Source organism: Cnephaeus nilssonii (assembly GCF_951640355.1).
Source record: "Cnephaeus nilssonii genome assembly, chromosome: 18".
In the NCBI taxonomy this organism is placed as follows: Eukaryota; Metazoa; Chordata; class Mammalia; order Chiroptera; family Vespertilionidae; genus Cnephaeus; species Cnephaeus nilssonii.
In genome coordinates, this window is record NC_137089.1 from 3,673,892 (window position 1) to 3,693,468 (window position 19,577).

Genomic DNA, 19,577 nt, shown 5'->3' on the forward strand with positions numbered 1-19,577 from the left:
TGATGGATGATGGATGGAAGGTGGGGTGAGCCCCAATCTTTACATTGGGCTCCTGCCATGGATCAGGTACTTAGCATCTCACACACCTAAAGAGAGAGGCATGATTTGTCACTTTTTCCCTGGAAAGCGACACTTACAAGGTTACGTGGCTAGCCTAACGTCATCACCCTATTAGTTCTGGTGCTGGAATTGGAATTCAAGTTCTCCAGCTCCAAAGACCACGCCTGGCAAGTCTTCTCCTCCCTCCCCGTTCGCACGGGGGAGTCTGAGCCTGGACCCCGACCGGCCCCTCCTCCGAGGGTGACCTGGGACAGGGCTGCGTGACTTCCACGTGGAAGAGTTAAAACACCGTGGCGCAGCAGCCCTCACGTCTGAGGCTGCAACAACCGCACGGGGCTGGTTCGAACAAGCTCCTTAAGTGACGTGCCCAAGGTCACGTAGCAAGCGAGCCCAGAGCCAGGATCCAAAGCCCACGTCCGCCTTAGCCTCCGCGATCCTAGCCTCAGCCGCCCCGCCTGGGCCTGAGCGGCCACATCACAGCCGCCAGTGTTTGTGCAGCAGAAACAGCAGGAGCGGCTCCGGAGGGCTCGCTCGCACAGTGTTTAGCTTGGCGCCCAGGGCATTTCCAACATCTCTTCTAAAACGCGCTGCCAACATGCACAAGTTATACCCAGATCTGGATTTGGGGATTTTCTTGAAAACCGAGCAGAACGGCCAAGACCAGGCTCACTTTTCTGCCGGCCACAGTGACTGGTGCCCAGGACCAGCCAACTCTGCCGCCGCCCCACCCCCTCCCTGCGGCTTCTCCGTCCCAGGTCGCACATGTTTATGCTATTTTTACCTCCCGCCTCGTCCTGAACTAGTTGTGGGCAGTCTCCAGGCAGGTTCAGCCTCTGGGGACTCCATGGGCCGAGCGACCACCTGACGGACTTTTCTGTTTAGGGACCTGCTCCTTCTCTCCCCTGGGGCCCCGGGGCCGCCCTTTCTCTCAGGGTCAGACCTGGCTCTGCTTCCCTGGACGAGGCCTCACGGACTCAGGCACGAGGGCAGCGCTTCTGGGAGGACGGTCGGAAGAGCACTAGTGAGTGTGTGTGCGTGTGTGCGTGTGTGCGTGTGTGTGTGCGTGTGTGTGCGTGTGCGTGTGTGCGCGCGCGTGTGTGTGACTTCGCGCCCACATGTATGCATGAGGAGTGTGTATCGGTGAGTGTGTGCATGTGTGTGCGTGTGTGCACATATGTATGCACGAGATTTGAGTGTGTGTGCACATATGTATGCATGAGATCTGTGTATCTGAGTATGTGCACACATGTATGCATGATATGTGAGTGCATGTGTGTGCACATATGTATGCATGAGATCTGTGTATCTGAGTGTGTGCACATATGTATGCACGAGATGTGCATATCTGTGAGTGTGCACACACATATGTATGCATGAGATGTGTGTATCTGTGAGTGTGTGTGTGTGTGTGTGCGCCCACATGTATGCATGAGGAGTGTGTATCGGTGAGTGTGTGTGCATGTGCGTGCATGCATGTGTGCACATATGTATGCCTGAGATGTGAGTGCGTGCACATATGTATGCACGAGATTTGAGTGTGTGTGCACATATGTATGCATGATATGTGAGTGTGTGTGCATGTGTGCACATGTGTATGCATGAGATCTGTGTATCTGAGTGTGTGTGCACACACATATGTATACATGAGATGTGTGTATCTGTGAGTGTGTGTGTGAGTGTGTATGTGTGTATGTTGAGGTGGGTAAAAATCTGCCTCGACACAGGAGTTCATCGTGCAAACAAGTTTGAGAAGCACAGGCTTCTATGGACAGCTCTCCTTTGGGGTGTGACCGTGGGCGTGGCGTTTACAGCCCCTGAGCAGGTCTCTGGCACTGGCTGAACTTGATTTATTCCCCGTCTGCAAACCTCCATGGCCAGGGAGCCTTTGGGAGCGAGAGGCCTGTGCAAACCCCTGCAGGCCCGCTTTCTCACAGCCGCAGGAGGGAGCGCAGAGGTCAGGGTGGGGCCGCTGGGGCTGCAGTGAGGGCAGCGGGGCCTGAGAGACACAGAGGGGGTGGGGGGGGGAAGGTGGCTCCCAGGCCCCTGGCGGGAGGGGCAGGCAGGAGAGGCGGCTCGGGCTGCGCAATCTCCGAGTCCGGGAGAGAATGTCTACAAGGCGCGATGCCTGGCGCCTGGTGAGGGGTCCGTGCAGCCTGAGAGGTGAGTGTCCTCACGGAGAACTGAGTGACCTTCCTAATGACCTTGAAGAGCAGCTGTGGGAGTGGGGGAGGGGATGATGCGGGTCCCCTCTGCCTGGAGGGGTCCTGGTGCAGGAAGGCTCGGCCACGTTCCCGAAACTGGCCTTGGGGAGAGAGAGCATGACTGACGGCATACAGTAGCCCCCTGTTATCCACGGTTTTGTTTCCCACGGGCTCAACTACGGTCTGAAAATATTCAAGGGAATATTCCAGAAATAAACAATTCAATGAACAGCTCTCTCATAGGTTTTAAATTGCAGGCTGCTCTGGATAACGCGATAAAACCCCACGCCATCCTGCCCCTCCCACGCGGGACATGAGTCACCCCTTTGTCCAGCGCGCCCACGCGGTCGACGCTGCCCTCCTGGTATCACAGGGCTTGAGTCCAAGTCACCCTGATTTTACTTCATAACAAACACCACAGCCACTGAACTCGCACTTCACACACAGAGTGTTGTGATTGCTCCATTGTATGATTACTTACGATGGGTGATCTCCTACTGCGTCTAATTGTAAATTCCACTTTATCACAGGCAAGTGTACACAGCAAAACACATAGCATCCATAGGGTTCGGCACTATCCGTGGTTTCGGGCATCCACGAGGGGTCCTGGAACGTGTCCCCCGCAGATAAGGGGGGGCTATTGTATATCAGCAGTCTCACATCTGAGCGTGCACAAGAATCACCTGGGAACCACCGAAAGTGTGGGGTTCAGGAACAACCCCCTTTAACCAACACGTAGGTGATTCTGTACAGGTGTAACCAACACGTAGGTGACTCTGAACAGGTGTAACCAACACGTAGGTGACTCTGAACAGGTGTAACCAACACGTAGGTGACTCTGTACAGGTGTAACCAACACATAGGTGACTCTGTACAGGTGTAACCAACATGTAGGTGATTCTGTACAGGTGTAACCAACACGTAGGTGACTCTGTACAGGTGTAACCAACACGTAGGTGACTCTGTACAGGTGTAACCAACACGTAGGTGATTCTGTACAGGTGTAACCAACACGTAGGTGACTCTGAACAGGTGTAACCAACACGTAGGTGACTCTGAACAGGTGTAACCAACACATAGGTGACTCTGTACAGGTGTAACCAACACGTAGGTGACTCTGTACAGGTGTAACCAACACATAGGTGACTCTGTACAGGTGTAACCAACATGTAGGTGATTCTGTACAGGTGTAACCAACATGTAGGTGATTCTGTACAGGTGTAACCAACACGTAGGTGATTCTGTACAGGTGTAACCAACATGTAGGTGATTCTGTACAGGTGTAACCAACATGTAGGTGATTCTGTAGAGGTGTAACCAACACACAGGTGATTCTGTACAGGCGTAACCAACATGTAGGTGATTCTGTACAGGCGTAACCAACACACAGGTGATTCTGTACAGGCGTAACCAACACACAGGTGATTCTGTACAGGTGTAACCAACATGTAGGTGATTCTGTACAGGGGTAACCAACACGTAGGTGACTGTGTAAGTTCTGATTATACACATTGTTCTGTGGGGCTAACGGTGAGTCTGAAGGAAAGGAATGAAAGAAGAAGGATGAGAGGGAATATCCCTGGTAAAGCTAAAGACACATGACTTGGTATGAACGTGGAAGCGTGAGCCAATGATAAAAGAGCAGGAAGTGCTCATGAATGAGCCACGAGGCTCCGATGGGCTTATCTGACGTGAATTTGTGTGCAAAATCTATCCATACCCTCCCTGAGGAGAGGCAGCGGGTTAGGTGAGGCGAGGGGCCGCGCTGTGTGTGAGTCACGGCTGGAGGGCGGGGCTGGATTCGCTCGGGGGAGAGGAGGCTCTCGGGTTTGTGAGGCTTCGCGGAACTGTTCAGAGGCCAGGCTGCTGCGTCCTAGGCCTGGTTCCCCCCCTGCTCCCTGCATCCTGCTGGGTCGTGTGTCTCTGATGAATGCTTAGATGCTCAGGCTAAGTGAATACCAGTCCAGACAGAAGCAGGAGACCAGACAGTCCCAGAAAGGAGGTCTCTGGGGACAGAAAGGACACGATGTGGCACTTGAAGAGAAAACAGACCACAAACTCCACAGCCTTCCCCACGGGAGGGTATTATAAAGACCAAGAGTGAAAGCAAACAAACAAACACACACACCCCCGAAAGAAAAAACACACACCAAACAAACAAAAGCAAAGGCAACCAGAAACTCCAGGAAAAACAAAAGGCTTCACAAGCAGGAAATTCAAACAAGCGCACAGCTCCTGCTGCCATAACAACGCTGACACACTCGGAATACTGTAGATCAGTGGTTCTCAACCTTCCTAATGCCGCGACCCTTTAATACAGCTAATCGTAATGTAAATATCTGTGTTTTCCGATGGTTTTCCCACAAGTTGAGAACCGCTAGCAGGGTCGCCTAAGACTATCAGAAAACACAGATATTTACATGACGATTCATAACAGTAGCAAAATTACAATTATGAAGTAGCAACAAAAATAATTTTATGGTTGGGGGTCACCACAACATGAGGAACTGTATTAAAGGGTCACGGCATTAGAAAGGTTGAGAAACACTGCTATAGATGGCAGTGACTGTATAAACAACAATATGCCAACGACTTTGGAAGTAGAATCAAGGAGCTAAGTCATTAGGGCAGCAGCTGTCATACAAGATCAGGGACAGATGACCCCAAGCTGATATTTCCAGCCAACCGAGACAGAAAAAAGAGATATGCCCTGTGCAGTCGAAACTACCCAAAGTAAGGGCGAACACCTACCATGGGCCGTGCTAACGGAAGGAGCGTGGGTGGGAGAGAGGAAGAGATGATTGCAGGCTGCTGGCTCTTATTCCTTCAAGGCCCCTGGATTTTTAAAGTCTATATTATTTTAATGTATCGTACCACTAAGATGGCTGGAGCCCTACAGGGTCCTAGTGCCCGGAGGCCATGGGCATCCTGCAAGGGATCCCGCCACTGAGACAGAGGTGGGGAACGTCCCGGCCCGCGGGCCATATAAGGCCCTCAAAATCCTTTGGTCGGGCCCTGCCAAGGCATGAGGGCTGAGTCAATGAATGTCTGACCCTATACAGCGGGCTAATGTGTAAGTGATCGTTTTCTATGGCCCGCGAACGAGGTTATGCATATCCACGTGGCCCTGGGCAGAGACAAGGGTCCCCACCCCGGCCCTAAGAGAGTGAAACCAGGCTGAGCCCTCCCTGGAGTCCGGCCTGGATGTGCCCCGGGTCCGAGAGCGAGCCGGATGCCCGGTCTGGAGAGGAGAGGGAGGCAGGCATCGGTCCCTCCTCAGGTAGCCCCGCCTCTGGCCTCTGATGATCGGCTGGGGTGTGGGGGGCACCCCCTCCAGAACAGGGGCCCGGCCAGGGGCGGGCTCCAGGTGAGGCCCGGGCGGAGCTGGGGAGTGGCGGGGGAGGGGGGCGAAGGAGGGGAGGGTCACTTACGTGCACACACTCCTATTGCGTACCTCGGGCGGTCCGCGCTGTAGTCGCAGTAGAGGCCCCGGTGCGGGTCACAGACGGCCGCCTCGGTGCAGTTGTCCCCGAGCTGCTGGGCGCACACCTTGCAGCACTCGCAGCCGTCCGTGACGAGGCTGACGCCCAGCGGGCAGCGCGGCGGGGACGGCGGGCACTCGCACGGCCACTTGCAGAACTGGGGGCGTGAGGACGTGTCCTCCAGGGGCGCGGGGGTGAAGGCCATGGCCGTGGGGGCTGCGGAGAGGGCCTGCGGGGGGAATGGCAGAGATGAGGGGCCTGCCATCACCTCCCATCTTTGTGGTGCGCAAAAGGCTCGCATCCAATTACGTTTTTCTAGCCTGGCCCCCCTCTCACCCGAGGATATGGTTTTAAATTAGGAAGGGGGTGAGAGAGAGAGAGAGAGAGAGAGGGAGGAACATCAATGTGCGAGAGAAACGGGGATTGGATTGAACCTGCAACCTAGGGATGTGCCCTGACCAGGAATCGAACCCACGACCCTTCAGTCCTCAGGCCCGATGCGCTAACAAAGTGGTCGGCAAACTGTGGCTCAAGAGCCACGGTTTGCTGCTCTGTTGACTAATGAGTTTGCCAACCACTGGGATAGGGGCTTAATCACAAGGAACAACAACAGCCTGTAATTATTGGAATCGAGAGTCTAGGTCAGTGGTCGGCAAACTCATTAGTCAACAGAGCGGCAAACCGCGGCTCGCAAGCCGCGTGTGGCTCGCGAGCCGCAGTTTGCCGACCACTGCTCTAACCCACTGAGCGGATCCAGGGGCAGGGCCGCACTGCATTCCTTGAACAGCAGATGCTGAGACATCCAGGCAGATGCTGCCTCCCTTCGCTAAGAAGGAAACGGAGACCCAAAGAGACAGGGACATGCCCCGGGTGACCCAGCCCACGTCAGCGAGACACAAAGGACTCTCTCCACTCCCTGTCCCTCCCCCCCCCCTGCTCTGCCTCCTCCGGCCGCTCAGCCACTCAGTGGCATCTGCACAGCGAGTCCTCCGTCTCCCTTAAGCATTAGGCATTCCGAGAGGAATCTGAACATTCCCTGCACCCAGGGGACCCCCAGCTCAGAGGAGAGGCGATGTCTTACAACGCAAGGCCAGGTGCGGGGTGCTGGGCCTCCCTGGGGAGCCCCGAAGCTCCCGGGCACCCCCGTTCGCCTGGTGAGCGAGCCACCCTGTGCGCTTGGCTGCCAGGCCCAGAGGCCCGGAGCGATGGTCTACGCTGAGATGCGGATCGGCCGGACTCATTTTCGGGGCCTGGCACATCGGAAGGGCAGTCAATATTGATTCAACAGGCACAGGGCCTTGACGGTCAAAAAGACAAGCTGGATTTGAGGTTGGGTCCCCTCCAGGCGTGGCCTCAGGCAGGCTTGCTGGCGGGACCACACCGCCATGGGGGTTAGCAATGCCGGCCCATGCTCACCTGGGAGGCAGGTGTGCGCCCGCGCCTGTTTGCTTTTCCTCAAAAGCACGGCAAGACCTCAAACCTCAAGTCATTAAAAGCAACCACAGCCCGGCCGTGGGGCTCAGGGGCTGAGCGTCCACCTGTGAACCGGGAGGTCAGGGTTCCATTCCTGGTCAGGGCACAGGCCCGGGATTGCGGGCTCCATGCCCAGTGTGGGGCGTGCAGGAGGCAGCTGATCAATGATTCTCTCTCATCATTGATGTTTCTATCTCTCTCACTCTCCCTTCCTCTCTGAAATCAATAAAACATATTTTTTAAAAAAAGATGCCCAGAAGGAAGCAGCAGAGAAGACCCCCCCCCCCCCCCCACACACACACAGAGACATTAAGGGTCCCCTGGCCCAGGGGAGGGATGGGCAGGGTCCTCTGAGCCAGGCCCTTGCTGTTGGCGCCATCTAGTGGTGCAAAACCTCCCAGCTCTCACATGCCTAGGTGCACACACACAGGACATCAGCCTTGAAAGTCCAGGGGGCATGGCAGGTCCACCTGCCCTTCGCCTTGGTACATGGACCGTTGCCATAAAAATATGGACTCTCCTTGTTCACCCCCAAAGCAGCAGGAGAAGCGTCTCGGCCCAAGAACAAAGACAAGAGGCCCCAGCCCCTGGGCTCACTGGTTCCCCGGAGCAGTCAGCCAGATCCCAAGGCCCCGGCTCCCTGGCCCTCCCCGCACCGGAGGCCAGCGGCAGCACCGCCCTCGGCGCGGGGCCCGGAGGCCCTGTTGTAGCGCGCACCTGTGCTGACCTCGAGCGGGCGGCCCGGGCCCTTTGGGGAGTGTGTCTCTGGTCACTCCGGAACCCTACCTTTGTCCTGAGGAAATGTGAGCCTCACGTCAGAGCTGCGGCTCCGAGGTCACCCCACGAGGTCACCCTGACCTCTGCTCCCTGACCGGCGGCTTTGGGCTCGCGCCTCCGCCGGTGGTGCCTGCACAGAAGGACACCCACAGCTCGGGCCTCGGCCGCGTCCCATCTCCACCGACAACAAGAATGAGCTCCCGTGAGGCCCTGCTTTTCGGCTAAAAGCCGTACACCTGATCTTGTTTAAGAACTTGGTACCTGCCCCGCCTAAATAGGTACTTGGGCAAACCCCATAAGCCCAGAGGCGCCCTTGGGTCGGCGGTGACACGGAAGGTTTGGAGGAAACCCGGTGTTGCCAGCAGCAACAGAGGAGGCGGCCGGGCATCTACCCAGAGGCTCCCTTCCCCAACCCCTCCCAAACGGGGTTCCCTCCGGGGAAGGAAGCCACAGCGCAGGGTCACAGGGCATAAGCCAAGGGGCGCGGGATCGGCCCCAGCTAACGAGGGTCCCGAACAGGACACAGGGGCCTCTGGGAGGCTTTTAAGGGACGAGTTGCTCTTTCTGCCTCCTCAGTGCCAGCACTGCGCCTGGCACGCCCTGGGCCAGCTCTCCCAGCACAGCAGGGGGGGTCCCAGCACCTGGCTTGCCTGAGCAGGGGAGGCCGCACCCAGATTCTCCACCAGGGGGCAGCATTGAGACAGAAACTGCCCCAGCCAGCCCAGTGGGGCCTGGGGCTTTAGGAAAGGGCTGCCCTGTCTGGAAGCGGGGTGAGTTCACCCCTCTCTTGAAATGAGGGGTCCTGGGGAAAGTGGGGGAATGTGGCCCCAGGCCGGGACCCAGGGCCACGGTGTGACCCACCCGCCCTACCCATGCACTTCCCTGTTTCCTTCTCACTTTTCTGGTGGAACCGACGGGGGCAGCCACAGTATGAGAGGGTGGACCCCTCTTTAAGAGCACCCCCTGGGTGAGGCCCTGGGATCTCTGTCCGGGTGCTGGTGGGGTGCCCTCGGGTGCCCAGCAATGAGCTAGCGTTCCTCTACTGTTCTGCCCGATGGGTGGGGTTGTGAGTGCCCGTTCTCAGAATGTTCCTCTCCCTCATCCCACCCTTCCCCTCCCCCTCCAGCCCTGGGCAGGCTCCTAGCCTTCCCTCACTCCTAGACTCCACACCACACGGGGATTCCCAGAGAGCCAGGGGGACCCCTCCCTCCCTCCCTCCCTCTCTTTGTGGGGCTAACTCCTGCCCCTCTCTCTCTCTCTCCCTCTCTCTTTTTCTTTCTTCCCTCTGTCCCCACCTCCAGCCCAGCTCTTACTCTCATTTTATCTCACTTTCCCCTCCACCCCCACTCATCCCCCACCCCTCACCCCCACATCAAAGCCTAGCAGATCCACAGTCGTCCCAAGCCTGGACTTGCCTCCAGATTGAGGGCCTTGGGATGGGCGGGCACAGCTTTTATCATCCCCTGGAATGCCCATTATCCAGGTCTCGAGAAGCCTGGCTCCTTCTCTCCCATTTCATCTCCCTTATCCTCCACTTCCTTCCCTCATGGAGAGACAGGGGAGGGGGAGGAGGAAGAAGAGAAAGAGAAGGAGTAGGGGAGAGGGAGGGGTGGGGAGGAGAGTTGGCAGGTTAAAATAATCTAACTCAAGGGTTTTTAAGTCAAGCATGCATAACAAATCTTCAAGGCACCCCTTCACGTGCACGTACCTGGGAGTCACCCCCGGAATTCAGGCCCAGAGCCCTGGAATTGGTTCCCCCCACAGCCCTCTGATTTCTCAACACACTCCTCTCTGCTAGAGTAAAACCCATCTCCAACCTGCCAGGCAACTCGAGGTGGGGACAGAGCCAAGCAGTTCCCACCACGCCTCCCGGACAGGAAGGGGCTGGGCACTAACAGGGCTGTGGGCTCCCATGGAACGTGTGTGGAGGGCTCTGCCATCCTCGGCAGCAGCCGGGGACCCTGACTCAGGGTTGTAGGACACAAGTCTCACCTACAAGAATCATTAGCACCACCAACACCAACAGCACCATCATCATCATCACCATCGATACCATCATCACCATCAATACTATCATCACCATCATCATCACCATCAATACCATCATCACCATCAATACCATCATCACCATCAATACCATCATCACCATCAATACCATCATCACCATCATCATCACCATCAATACCATCATCACCATCAATACCATCATCACCATCAATACCATCATCACCATCATCATCACCATCGATACCATCATCACCATCAGTACTATCATCACCATCAATACCATCATCACCATCAATACTATCATCACCATCAATACCATCATTACCATCAATACCATCATCACCACCAACACCAACAGCACCATCATCATCATCACCATCAATACCATCGTCACCATCAATACCATCATCACCATCAATACCGTCATCACCATCAATACCGTCATCACCATCAATACCATCATTACCATCAATACCATCATCACCATCAATACCATCATCACTATCAATATCAACAGCACCATCATCATCATCACCATCAATACCATCGTCACCATCAATACCATCATCACCATCAATACTGTCATCACCATCAATACCATCACCATCACCATCAATAACATCAGCACCATCATCATCACCATCAAATATTGTAATGAGAATTTTTGTTGTTAATCCTCACCCGAGATATTTTTCCATTGATTTTTAGGGAGAGTGGAAGAGAGAGGGAAAGACAGAGAGAAACATCGATGTGAGAGAAACACATCGCTTGGTTGCCTCCTGCACGAGCCCTGACCAGGGCCTGGGCCAGGGAGGAGCCTGCAACCCAGGTACGTGCCCTTGACCAGAACTGAACCAGGACCCTTTGGTCCGCAGGCCGGTGCTCTATCCACTGAGCAGAACTGGCTAGGGCCATTGTAACGAGAGTTTGACATTCTTGTATTCACACCGAGTCTCAGACATCCGTGAGTATTTCCGCTCCCAGCGGCCTCGGGCACCTGTGCCATGCTCACAGCCTCTGGGGGAGTGGATCCGAGGGGACAGCGCAGGTCTAGACGGTCAGGATGCTCTTGCCTCGGAGGCGTGCGGTGTGCAGTGAGCTGATGAATGCAGAGCGCTCGGGACACTGCTCAGACACTGAGCACCCGGCCCCGGGGACACGGGGGCTCCGTGGGTGCTAGGACTGAGTGAGCATCGTGTCCACACCCTCCTAGACATCGGCAGGATGAATGACACGACGCTATCGAGCCCTTCCCTTGATTTCTGGGCTGCAATTGGCATCCGGCCTGGCCCCTCCCAGGACCCCACCTGGGCCGTATGGAACCCACTGTGGCGACTCCCGGGCGGAATCCCAGGGTTTCTGTTCCTACAAAGTCAGGGTAGTCTCCTGGCCTTTGGCCGCTCTGCTGGCAGGGCTGGGGGCTCCGAAACCTGAGGGAGGACCCTCCTCCATGCTCTGGGGGCCCAGGGGGACGCCCAGCCCGAGGTCAGGGTCAGGTCTCCCAAAGCCCCCATCCCAGAGGGCGAGGCTGCCAGGACTGTGCCAGGTGGAACCATGTGCTCGACCTCTGGGCTCCCACCAGCGCCCCAGACACGCCGTGGGCAGAGGGCCCCGAGCTGGGAGCAGAGCGGCCAGGTGGCGGGAAGAGGCTCTGAGCGGGGCTCGTGGGGGTGGGGCCGCGGTGAGGCTGGAAATGCCCGCTCAGGTCTAAACTGTGGACGGGAGGGGTAAGCAAGCCTATTGTTCCCGTTAGTGCTCCTTTATTTACTTAGTTACTTAGTTATTCATTTAAATATATTTTTATTGATCTCAGAGAGGAAGGGAGAGGGAGAGAGAGAGAGAGAAACATCAATGATGAGAAGGAATCATTGATTGGTGCCTGCTGCACGCCCCACACTGGGGATCAGGCCAGCAACCAGTCATGTGTCCTGACTGGGAATCGAACCCGGGACCCTTCAGTCCACAGGACGACGCTCTATCCACTGAGCCACACTGGCTAGGGCCCACGTTCTCACTCCCTTAAAAAAGGGCAATGCCACATACTAGGGTCCACACCTTTCTGCAGCGGGTCCTCGGAGGGGAGGGCGAGTTTGCATCTCATGCTCAGTGCTCCCTCTTCACGCACTCACACGCACCATGGGGGTCTGTGCCTCAGACAGGCTGCGACCTCGCGCATGCCGTGCACACACGTGCCCCTGTGCACACCCCGCGTGCATTTCTACGGGAAGCGATGTGGGTGACCCGAGACCTAACGCTGGCCCAGGAATGTATGAGCACAGTGTTGGTCGCCCCAGTCCCAGACCCCTGACCCGCAAGGGGTGCTGTGTTCTCGCCCCCGCAGCAGGGAGCTGGGGGCCCCATGAACCAGCGAGGACAGGGGGGTCCAGAGCGGTGAAGGGGCTGGCGGCAGTGGGAACAGCCAGGGGCGGAGCTGTGCCACCCTCTCTCCTGGAGGCATCTCTCCCTGAGGCTGGCATCCCGGCGCGTGGGTGGCTGTCACCTGCCGCTCCAGCCCGTGAGCCCTCCTCGGGGCGCGTGCTCCTCACCTCTGCCAAGAGCACGGGCCACGAAGGCAGCAGCTGCCAAGAGCTGGGCCTCGGTTCACTGAGCGTTCGCTGTGTGACCTCGGGCAAATGACTCAACTGCTCTGAGCTGCAGGGTTTGCATCTACGGGCTTAGCCACACACAGTGCCTTTGGCCGCGCTCACCAAATACAGCCCCTTCCGCTGAGCAGCGGGTGGGCACCGAACCCCCGCAGAAGGAAGAAGAGCGAAGAGAGGGGGGCGCGAGTCTGCCCGCTGCCCCTTTATCGCACCCCGCTCCCGCGTCTGCGTGGCTCGGGTTCTGCACCCGCTGCCCCGGCTCGCTGTCTCAGCTCTCTCTTCCTCCTTCGGCCACAGAACCTTGAGCTAATGTTTCGCCCTCGCCAGGGCGAGTCCCCCTGCAAGCCCGCTTCCTCGAAGCGCTCCTGGCAGCGTGCACACGCTGCTTCTTCCATAGGAACGTCTAGAGTCACTTTTTCCGCTAACTTCCCGCTGGGACCCCGCGGACTGGCAGCCGCTGATGTGTGAATGTCTGGGATTTCGCTATAAAGCAGGGCGGGTTGCCATTCCTCCCACAGCCCTGCAGGGGGCGGGGAAGGAGGCCCTGTGGGCTCCTGGGCTTCGTGGGGAGCTCCCCAGTGGGGAACAAGTGGGGACTGGGTCCTGTTGGGTTCCCAGAGGAGGTCCCCAGGCAGGGGCTGCACGGAGGGAGACACCGCGCCTCCATCCTGCTGTCGGGGACCGTCTGGACTCTTGGGTCCTGTGCGTGTCCCCTCGGCCGGGCCCACGGCTCGGCGCCCCTCTTCCCCGGCACCTGTGGCTCGCGGAGGCTCCTGGGGCTCCAGTGTCCTGGGACCCCCCCCCCACCCCGGCAGACTGTCTCCCCCCCCCCCCCCCCCCGCCCCCTCAGGCTCGCTGCCCCACACCCTCACCTCCTCACCTCTTCTCCATCCAGCCCCTGTCCTCCCAGCGGGCTTGGCTCGCTCTGCTCTGCAGGAAATACTCATTTCCCCAAACTTGGAAAGCTCTGGAAACCAGCACGGCTTTGGCAGGAAAAGATCTACGTGGGAGCCCTGGCCGCCGCTTCGTTAGGGGACCCTGGGCGAGTCCCTCACCTGCTCTGTCTCCATTTTTTTTTTTTCTCATTTGTGCAAATGGAGTCAATGTCCTTTTTTGCGGGACAGGAGGCACCTGTGCAGGTGCGGGGGATGGAACAATGAACCAGACAGACGCTCCCTCCCCGCGCTGGGGGAGCACCCGGCGCCCAGCTCCTGCGGGGCAGCTGGCCGATAGCTGGCCGTCAGCTCTGAGCCCCAGCTCCCGTTCGATCAGAGCCCACAGGTAAGCTACTTGCTTCCCGAGCCTCAGTTTCCTCATCCATGAATGGGGCACATTGGTCCCTAAGGAAGCTGGCCGTGTGAGGGGAAGAAATCCCTATTGCCCGCCCCTCTCCCGGGCTTTCCCTCTGGCCCCGGGGGACTGGATTCAGAGCTCTCCCCTGCCCCCCTGCCCCCCTGCCCACCCGCGCCTGCCTCCACGCCCAGCCCCAGCGGCTGGCTCCGTCTGCCACGTGTCTTGCTCCCCTGGCTTCTCGGAGGTGCAGACCTTCCTCCCGCCCCTGGAGGTCAGGAAGCATCGCGGGCGCCGTGACGCCCGCGGCCCTCGTGTTGAAAGCTGGCATGTTCCTCTCCAGCTTCTCTTGGCATTTTCCACGGCCCCTTCCTGAGTATATCCAGCCCCTGGAGACTCGTTGTTTCCAATCCCCGAGACTCAAGAAGTCAACGTACACCTTGCTCACAGTCATGCTGCTCAGAGAGGGTGAGAGACTAGCCCGAGGCCACACAGCCCGTCTCGGGGGCAACGCTGGGGCTGGAGCTGGAGCCCAGGCCCCGGCTCCAGGGCCCCCTCCTTTCCGAGTTGCTTCAGGCGTGAAAGAAGGCGCGCGGGACCTGCGCGTGTGTTCCTGCAGGTGCTGCCCCTGCTCCTCGCCCTGCCAGAACCCGCCGATCCCAGGCAGCCCTCCTCCTCGCCCCTGCCCCCCCTCCAGCCCCGAGCATCCCGCCGGTCCCCTCTCCGAGCCCCTGCAGGCGGGACTCACCGTGGCCAGGGCGCTGCCCGCGGTGGCGGCTGCGGTCACTACTGCCAGCGTCCAGGGCAGGAACCACCTCATGCCTGGGGGTCAGTGGCCAAGGCATCGACCGAGCAGCCCAGGAGATCTCCGCCTCTCGGGGAGCGGGCCCAGACTGGCGGCCCATCAGGAGCACCAGCCCTGCTCTTCCCGCCGCCCTGGGGGGGGGTTTAGGAAAGCGAGATCTGACGTCAGGGGTGAGGACAAACCCTGCATTTTCCTCTGAAAAAAACTTTTCCTGCCCCTCTCTCTCTCTCCCTCTCCCTTTTTCTTTCTTCCCTCTGTCCCCACCTCCAGCCCAGCTTGGCCGCCTCCCCGGCTCTGACAGTCTTAAAGGGAAAGTTGCCGGGCTCTGATTTCAGGCGGGGGCCGGCACGCAGATTCCCACAGAGGGAGCCGGGTCGCCAGGGGGTGTTTCACAGAGGTGCGGGGGGCGGGGGAGGGGGTCCCCGGGAGGGTGCCGGGCGGAGGAGGGGATCCAGTTACCCGTGGGCGGTGAGGGGCTTTGAACGCGCTCCCCGTGGGAAAGGAACGCCCTCTCATTGCTGCCGGCGGCGCCCACTTCTGGTTTTCATCTGTCACCTTTCCTCGCCCGGCTGCCGGCAAAGGGGTGGCTGCTGTTCCCCATCTGGAAACCAGAGGCGTTCACCGAGGACCAGGCGCTGGCTGGTTATCATCATTATCAGTGGCATCATGATCTCCCCACAAATGGAAGCCGCGTCACTAACTTGCAGGGGCTGCCGTTCCCGGCTCCCAGCCAGCCTGGGGGCTGGGGCCGTCTCCCCATATCTGGGCACTTGTTATCCCGGCTGGGCTTGGGGTGTCTGGCCTTCTCCCCCTGCTGGACACGGGCCACACAGGTGAGGGGTCTTCCATGGGTCCTGTTCTGCCCCGTCCAAACCCCGCTCCCCCATGTGGATCTCGGGGGCGGCCTTCCCGGGGTCCCACCCTCTAGCTACCGTCCGTGCTTCTCAGGGCCACAGAGGGACCCCTGGGAAGTCATGCTAGGACCACGGCTCTCTCCCTGATGCAGCTTCTAAGCCTGCGCGTTGGCCTAGCGTGGCGCCCGCCCTGGCCTGGCCCCGCCCCGCAGCCAGCTGCCTCCCCGGACACTTCTCGTCCCACTGTCCCTGTCCTGCCCCCTCCTGGCCACCACGACCTCCCGCTGTGCCCTCACACCCCAGCGGGTGTCGCCTCTGGGCCTCGGCGGGACTCTCTGTCCTGTGGCTTCCTTCCTTGTGTCTCCTCGGAGCGCCCCGGAGACCCTGGGACCCACGGTGTGTCTTCAGAGACCATCCGAGAGGGAAACGGGGAGTCAGGGACAGATGGGGGCCGAGCTGGGGCCCCCGGGGCCTGGTGCACAGGAGGTGCGTGCAGGATGGGGCGGGGGTGACGCCTGCATTTCCCCAGGCGTGAGGCCAGGGCATCACACAGCCTTACTGATTCCCGTTGTTCTTGGCAATTTATTATTATCACCCCCATTTCACAGATGGGAAAACCGAGGCCAAGAGAGGTGCAGTGGCTTCCCCAAGGTCTCCCAGCTGGTACATAACAAAGTGGGGGTTCAACGCAGGCCAGCCTCACCCCAAAGCCCTTGCTTTCCCCTCACCCTGCCCAGGTAGAGGTGCCCACCTGCGCCCGAGGCTGACGCCTGAGTCAGCCTGTGACTCAAGAACAGAGTAGCAGGCAGGGGAGCCTGCCAGGGGCTGCCCAGGGACCGCAGCCTCCGGGGGAGCGCGTGTATGAACAGGGACACGAGGGACATTACCCTTGACCCCCTTAGATGGTCTCTCATTCTTACGTGGGCCCCGGGCAGCAAGGCAGAGCCCCGCTGGGCTGCCGAGCCAGCCGGGCAGGAGGCGAGGACGGCGCGGACCCTGCCCACGCTCTGCCCGCCGGAGAGCCGGATGGGCTCCCTGTGCCTTCCTGAGACAGATAACTGACAAGCAAACGGGCTGTGAACGGGTCTGAGCCTCCAGGCGCCTGGTCCTGGAAGCTTCTGGAATCTTCTGCACATCTGGCCCCGGTCAAGGGGCTTTGAGTCTGGCCTGGGAATGCTCTCGCCTGGCTCTGCTCCTGACCCCCTGCGCAGCCCCTCTGGAATGTTTACAGCTGCCCTGGGGGGCCTGGCGGGGGGGGGGGCCGGGAGGGGGCCCAGGCCTAGGGGCATGCGAACAGCCGGGCCAGGGACCCTGAGCCGGAGAGGGAGACCCCAGCCCAGAGAAGGCAGTGCCACCTGCTCTGACTCACGCCCCACAGTCCCTGGCAGGCGGCGGGGCGTCTCCTAAAGGCGACACGGGTTCCGCTCCCCTCAGACCCCTTGGGTGCCCATGTGCAGGCGTCCTGAGCGCTTCCACCCGGAGCCCCTCCCGCTGGGCCTGCAGGGTGTGGGCGCCCGAAGCCCCCTCCCGCTGGGCCTGCAGGGTGTGGGCGCCCGATTCAGAGACTCTGGGGTGCCGCGGTTTCCAGTCCTGTAGGGCCCTCCTGCCCCGGCCGCCTGAGACAGACGGGTTATGCGCGGTCTTCTTTTAAAGTGATTCGCGCCCTAGCTGGTTTGGCTCAATGGATAGAGCGTCAACCTGCGGACTGAAGGGTCCCAGGTTTTATTCTGGCCAAGGGCACATGCCTGGGTTGTAAGCTCAATCCCCAGTAGGGGGCGTGCAGGAGGCAGCTGGTCAATGATTCTCTCTCATCATTGATGTTTCTCTCTCTCCCTCTCCCTTCCTCTCTAAAAAAAATCAATAAAATATATTTTTAAAAATCAAAACATTAAAAAAAAATAAAGCGATTCGCGTCCAACTTCCAGGAAAACCCCCTCCTCCCAGCGGCTCCAACTTCCAGGAAAACCCCCTCCTCCCAGCGGCTCCCGGGGTGCATGTCACCCGCGTTTTGAGGACCCGTGTGCAGCTAGGACCCCTGTCACCATCGCCTCCGGCTCGTGCCCCTTTGTGTCTGGATGCCTGGACACCAGTGGCGTGGGCACGGCTTCCCTCGTGGTGGGGAGGAGCTGAGGCAGCTGGCGTCCAGCTGGGGGGCGGGAGGGACACAGTGGACACAGAAACAGCACACGGATGAGCGTGGGGCAGGGGGAGCCCCTCCAGCCAGAGACGACTGAGAGATGTAACAGGAGCGAGGCCGCCAGCCGGCACCCCGCTGTGTGCGAGGCTGGGGTGCACACAGCAGCCACGCTCCCCAGCTACACGTTCATGCACATGTTCAAGGGCACACGCTGGAGAGGCTGCCATGGGGGAGGGAGAGAAGGGGGCGGGGCGGGGGAGGAGGGGGATGACATGGTCCCAGGGAGGCGGTTTGAACGCATTAGAGAGTGAGCCCTGGCCTGGAAAATCCCGCCTTCCTCGGGCAGCGGCACACATTTAAGAGAAATAGAAAAAGGAGAAGGAGGAGGAGAGAGAAAGGAGGAAGCGGTGGGGGAAGGAGGATGAGGGAGGCTGAGGAGAGGCGCGGAGGGACAAGGCGTGATTGCATAAGCGCTGCGCAGGGCCCTTCAGGCAGCTGGGTGTGCGGGAAGAGCCACGCACCCTTTCCCCGGCGAGCGCCCAACTTGACAGCTGCCCAGCCGCCGGGGAACGCTACTCAGCAATCAGGAGGGCAGCGTAGACATGGCCCAGGCCACGGTGCCCGGGGAGCACAGGGGCACCCGGCTGGTGTGGGAGGAACTAACTGGGCCCGAAAACCCGACTCCTGCTCTGACTTGAGAGCTATTTTTTAAAAATACATTTTTATTGATTTCAGAGAGGAAGGAAGAGAGAGAGAGAGAAGCATCAATGCTGAGAGAGACCCATGGATCGGCTGCCTCCTGCACGCCCCCTACTGGGGATCGAGTCCGCAACCCGGGCCTGTGCCCTGACCGGGAATCGAACCGTAACCTCCAGGTTCATAGGTCGACGCTCAACCACTGAGCCCCGCCGGCCGGGCTTGAGGGCTATTTCCATTTGTGCATCTGCACGTGTACGAACCACGGGGAAGCGTTCAAATGCCCCCGCTTATGGGGTCTCGGAGCGCGTCTTCATCGCTCAGGGCGCCGTGTTCCCTTCCGTTAAATGGGGACACGGAGCTTATCCCGCGGGCGGCGGTGTCCACGCGGCCACAGGCTTGTGATCTTGCCCATGCAGCTCTGGGCCTGGCGCCGAGATCGGTGCCCGCCCTCAGGGTCAAGGCCATGGGCGTTCATGTCCGCAGCACGCCCGGGCACTGCCTCGGGGTGAGGCCCCTCTCGGGGCCTCCGCTTCCTGTCACGGTCAAGGAGGGGTTGGGCCCTAGCCGGTTTAGCTCAGTGGATAGAGCACCAGCCTGCGGACCGAAGGGTCCCAGGTTCGATTCCTGGTCAGGGCACATGCCCGGGTTTCGGGCTCCATCCCCACCCAGTAGGGGGTGTGCAGGAGGCAGCTGATCAGTGATTCTCTCTCATCATTGAAGTTTCTATCTCTCTCTCCCTCTCCCTTCCTCTATGAAATCAATAAGAATATATATTAAAAAAATAAATAAAATGAGGGGTTGGGAACTCGTGCCCCCGACTTGTCTGGCCACCTCGGCTCCTTCCTCAGGACGAGGGGAGGAGGGACAGCCCCCTTGCCCGCTGGCACGCTGGCCCTCAGCCCCTGGCGGGATGGCACCGAGTCCGTTTGCCTTGAAGGCCCCGGGGCATGCTGGGCTCTGCGTGGGCAGCCTGGCCAGGGCGGGGGCCCGGTCCCCGCGGTCCCCGGCCTGCGCGCTCCCTCGGACACAATGCGCCCTGTCTTCTCTTACAGATCTGGGTTAGATAAACCGTCTGCTGTTTTCTTGCTCCGTATTTTCTAGGAGTTTCAGCAAATCCTGCCCCGGAGAGAGCTGCCAGGTCAGTGGGGACCTGGTCTTTTTCAGCAAAGTGAGCTCCATGTGACGTTCC

General features: G+C 59.2%; 1 protein-coding gene across 2 annotated transcripts in view; it reads right to left on the minus strand.

Moving 5' to 3' along the window:
• CCN4 (cellular communication network factor 4) overlaps nucleotides 1-14,924 on the minus strand; it is a 25,467-nt gene extending 10,543 nt beyond the window's left edge. For both annotated transcript variants that reach the window (XM_079796328.1, XM_079796327.1), the window contains exons 1-2: nucleotides 14,642-14,924; nucleotides 5,693-5,972 (exon numbers count right to left, since the gene is read on the minus strand). In XM_079796328.1, the coding sequence (XP_079652454.1) occupies nucleotides 5,693-5,972; nucleotides 14,642-14,713 (352 nt within the window). In that variant the 5' untranslated portion in view covers nucleotides 14,714-14,924. The remainder of the gene's footprint in view (nucleotides 1-5,692; nucleotides 5,973-14,641) is intronic.
• Nucleotides 14,925-19,577: the final 4,653 nt, after the last annotated feature.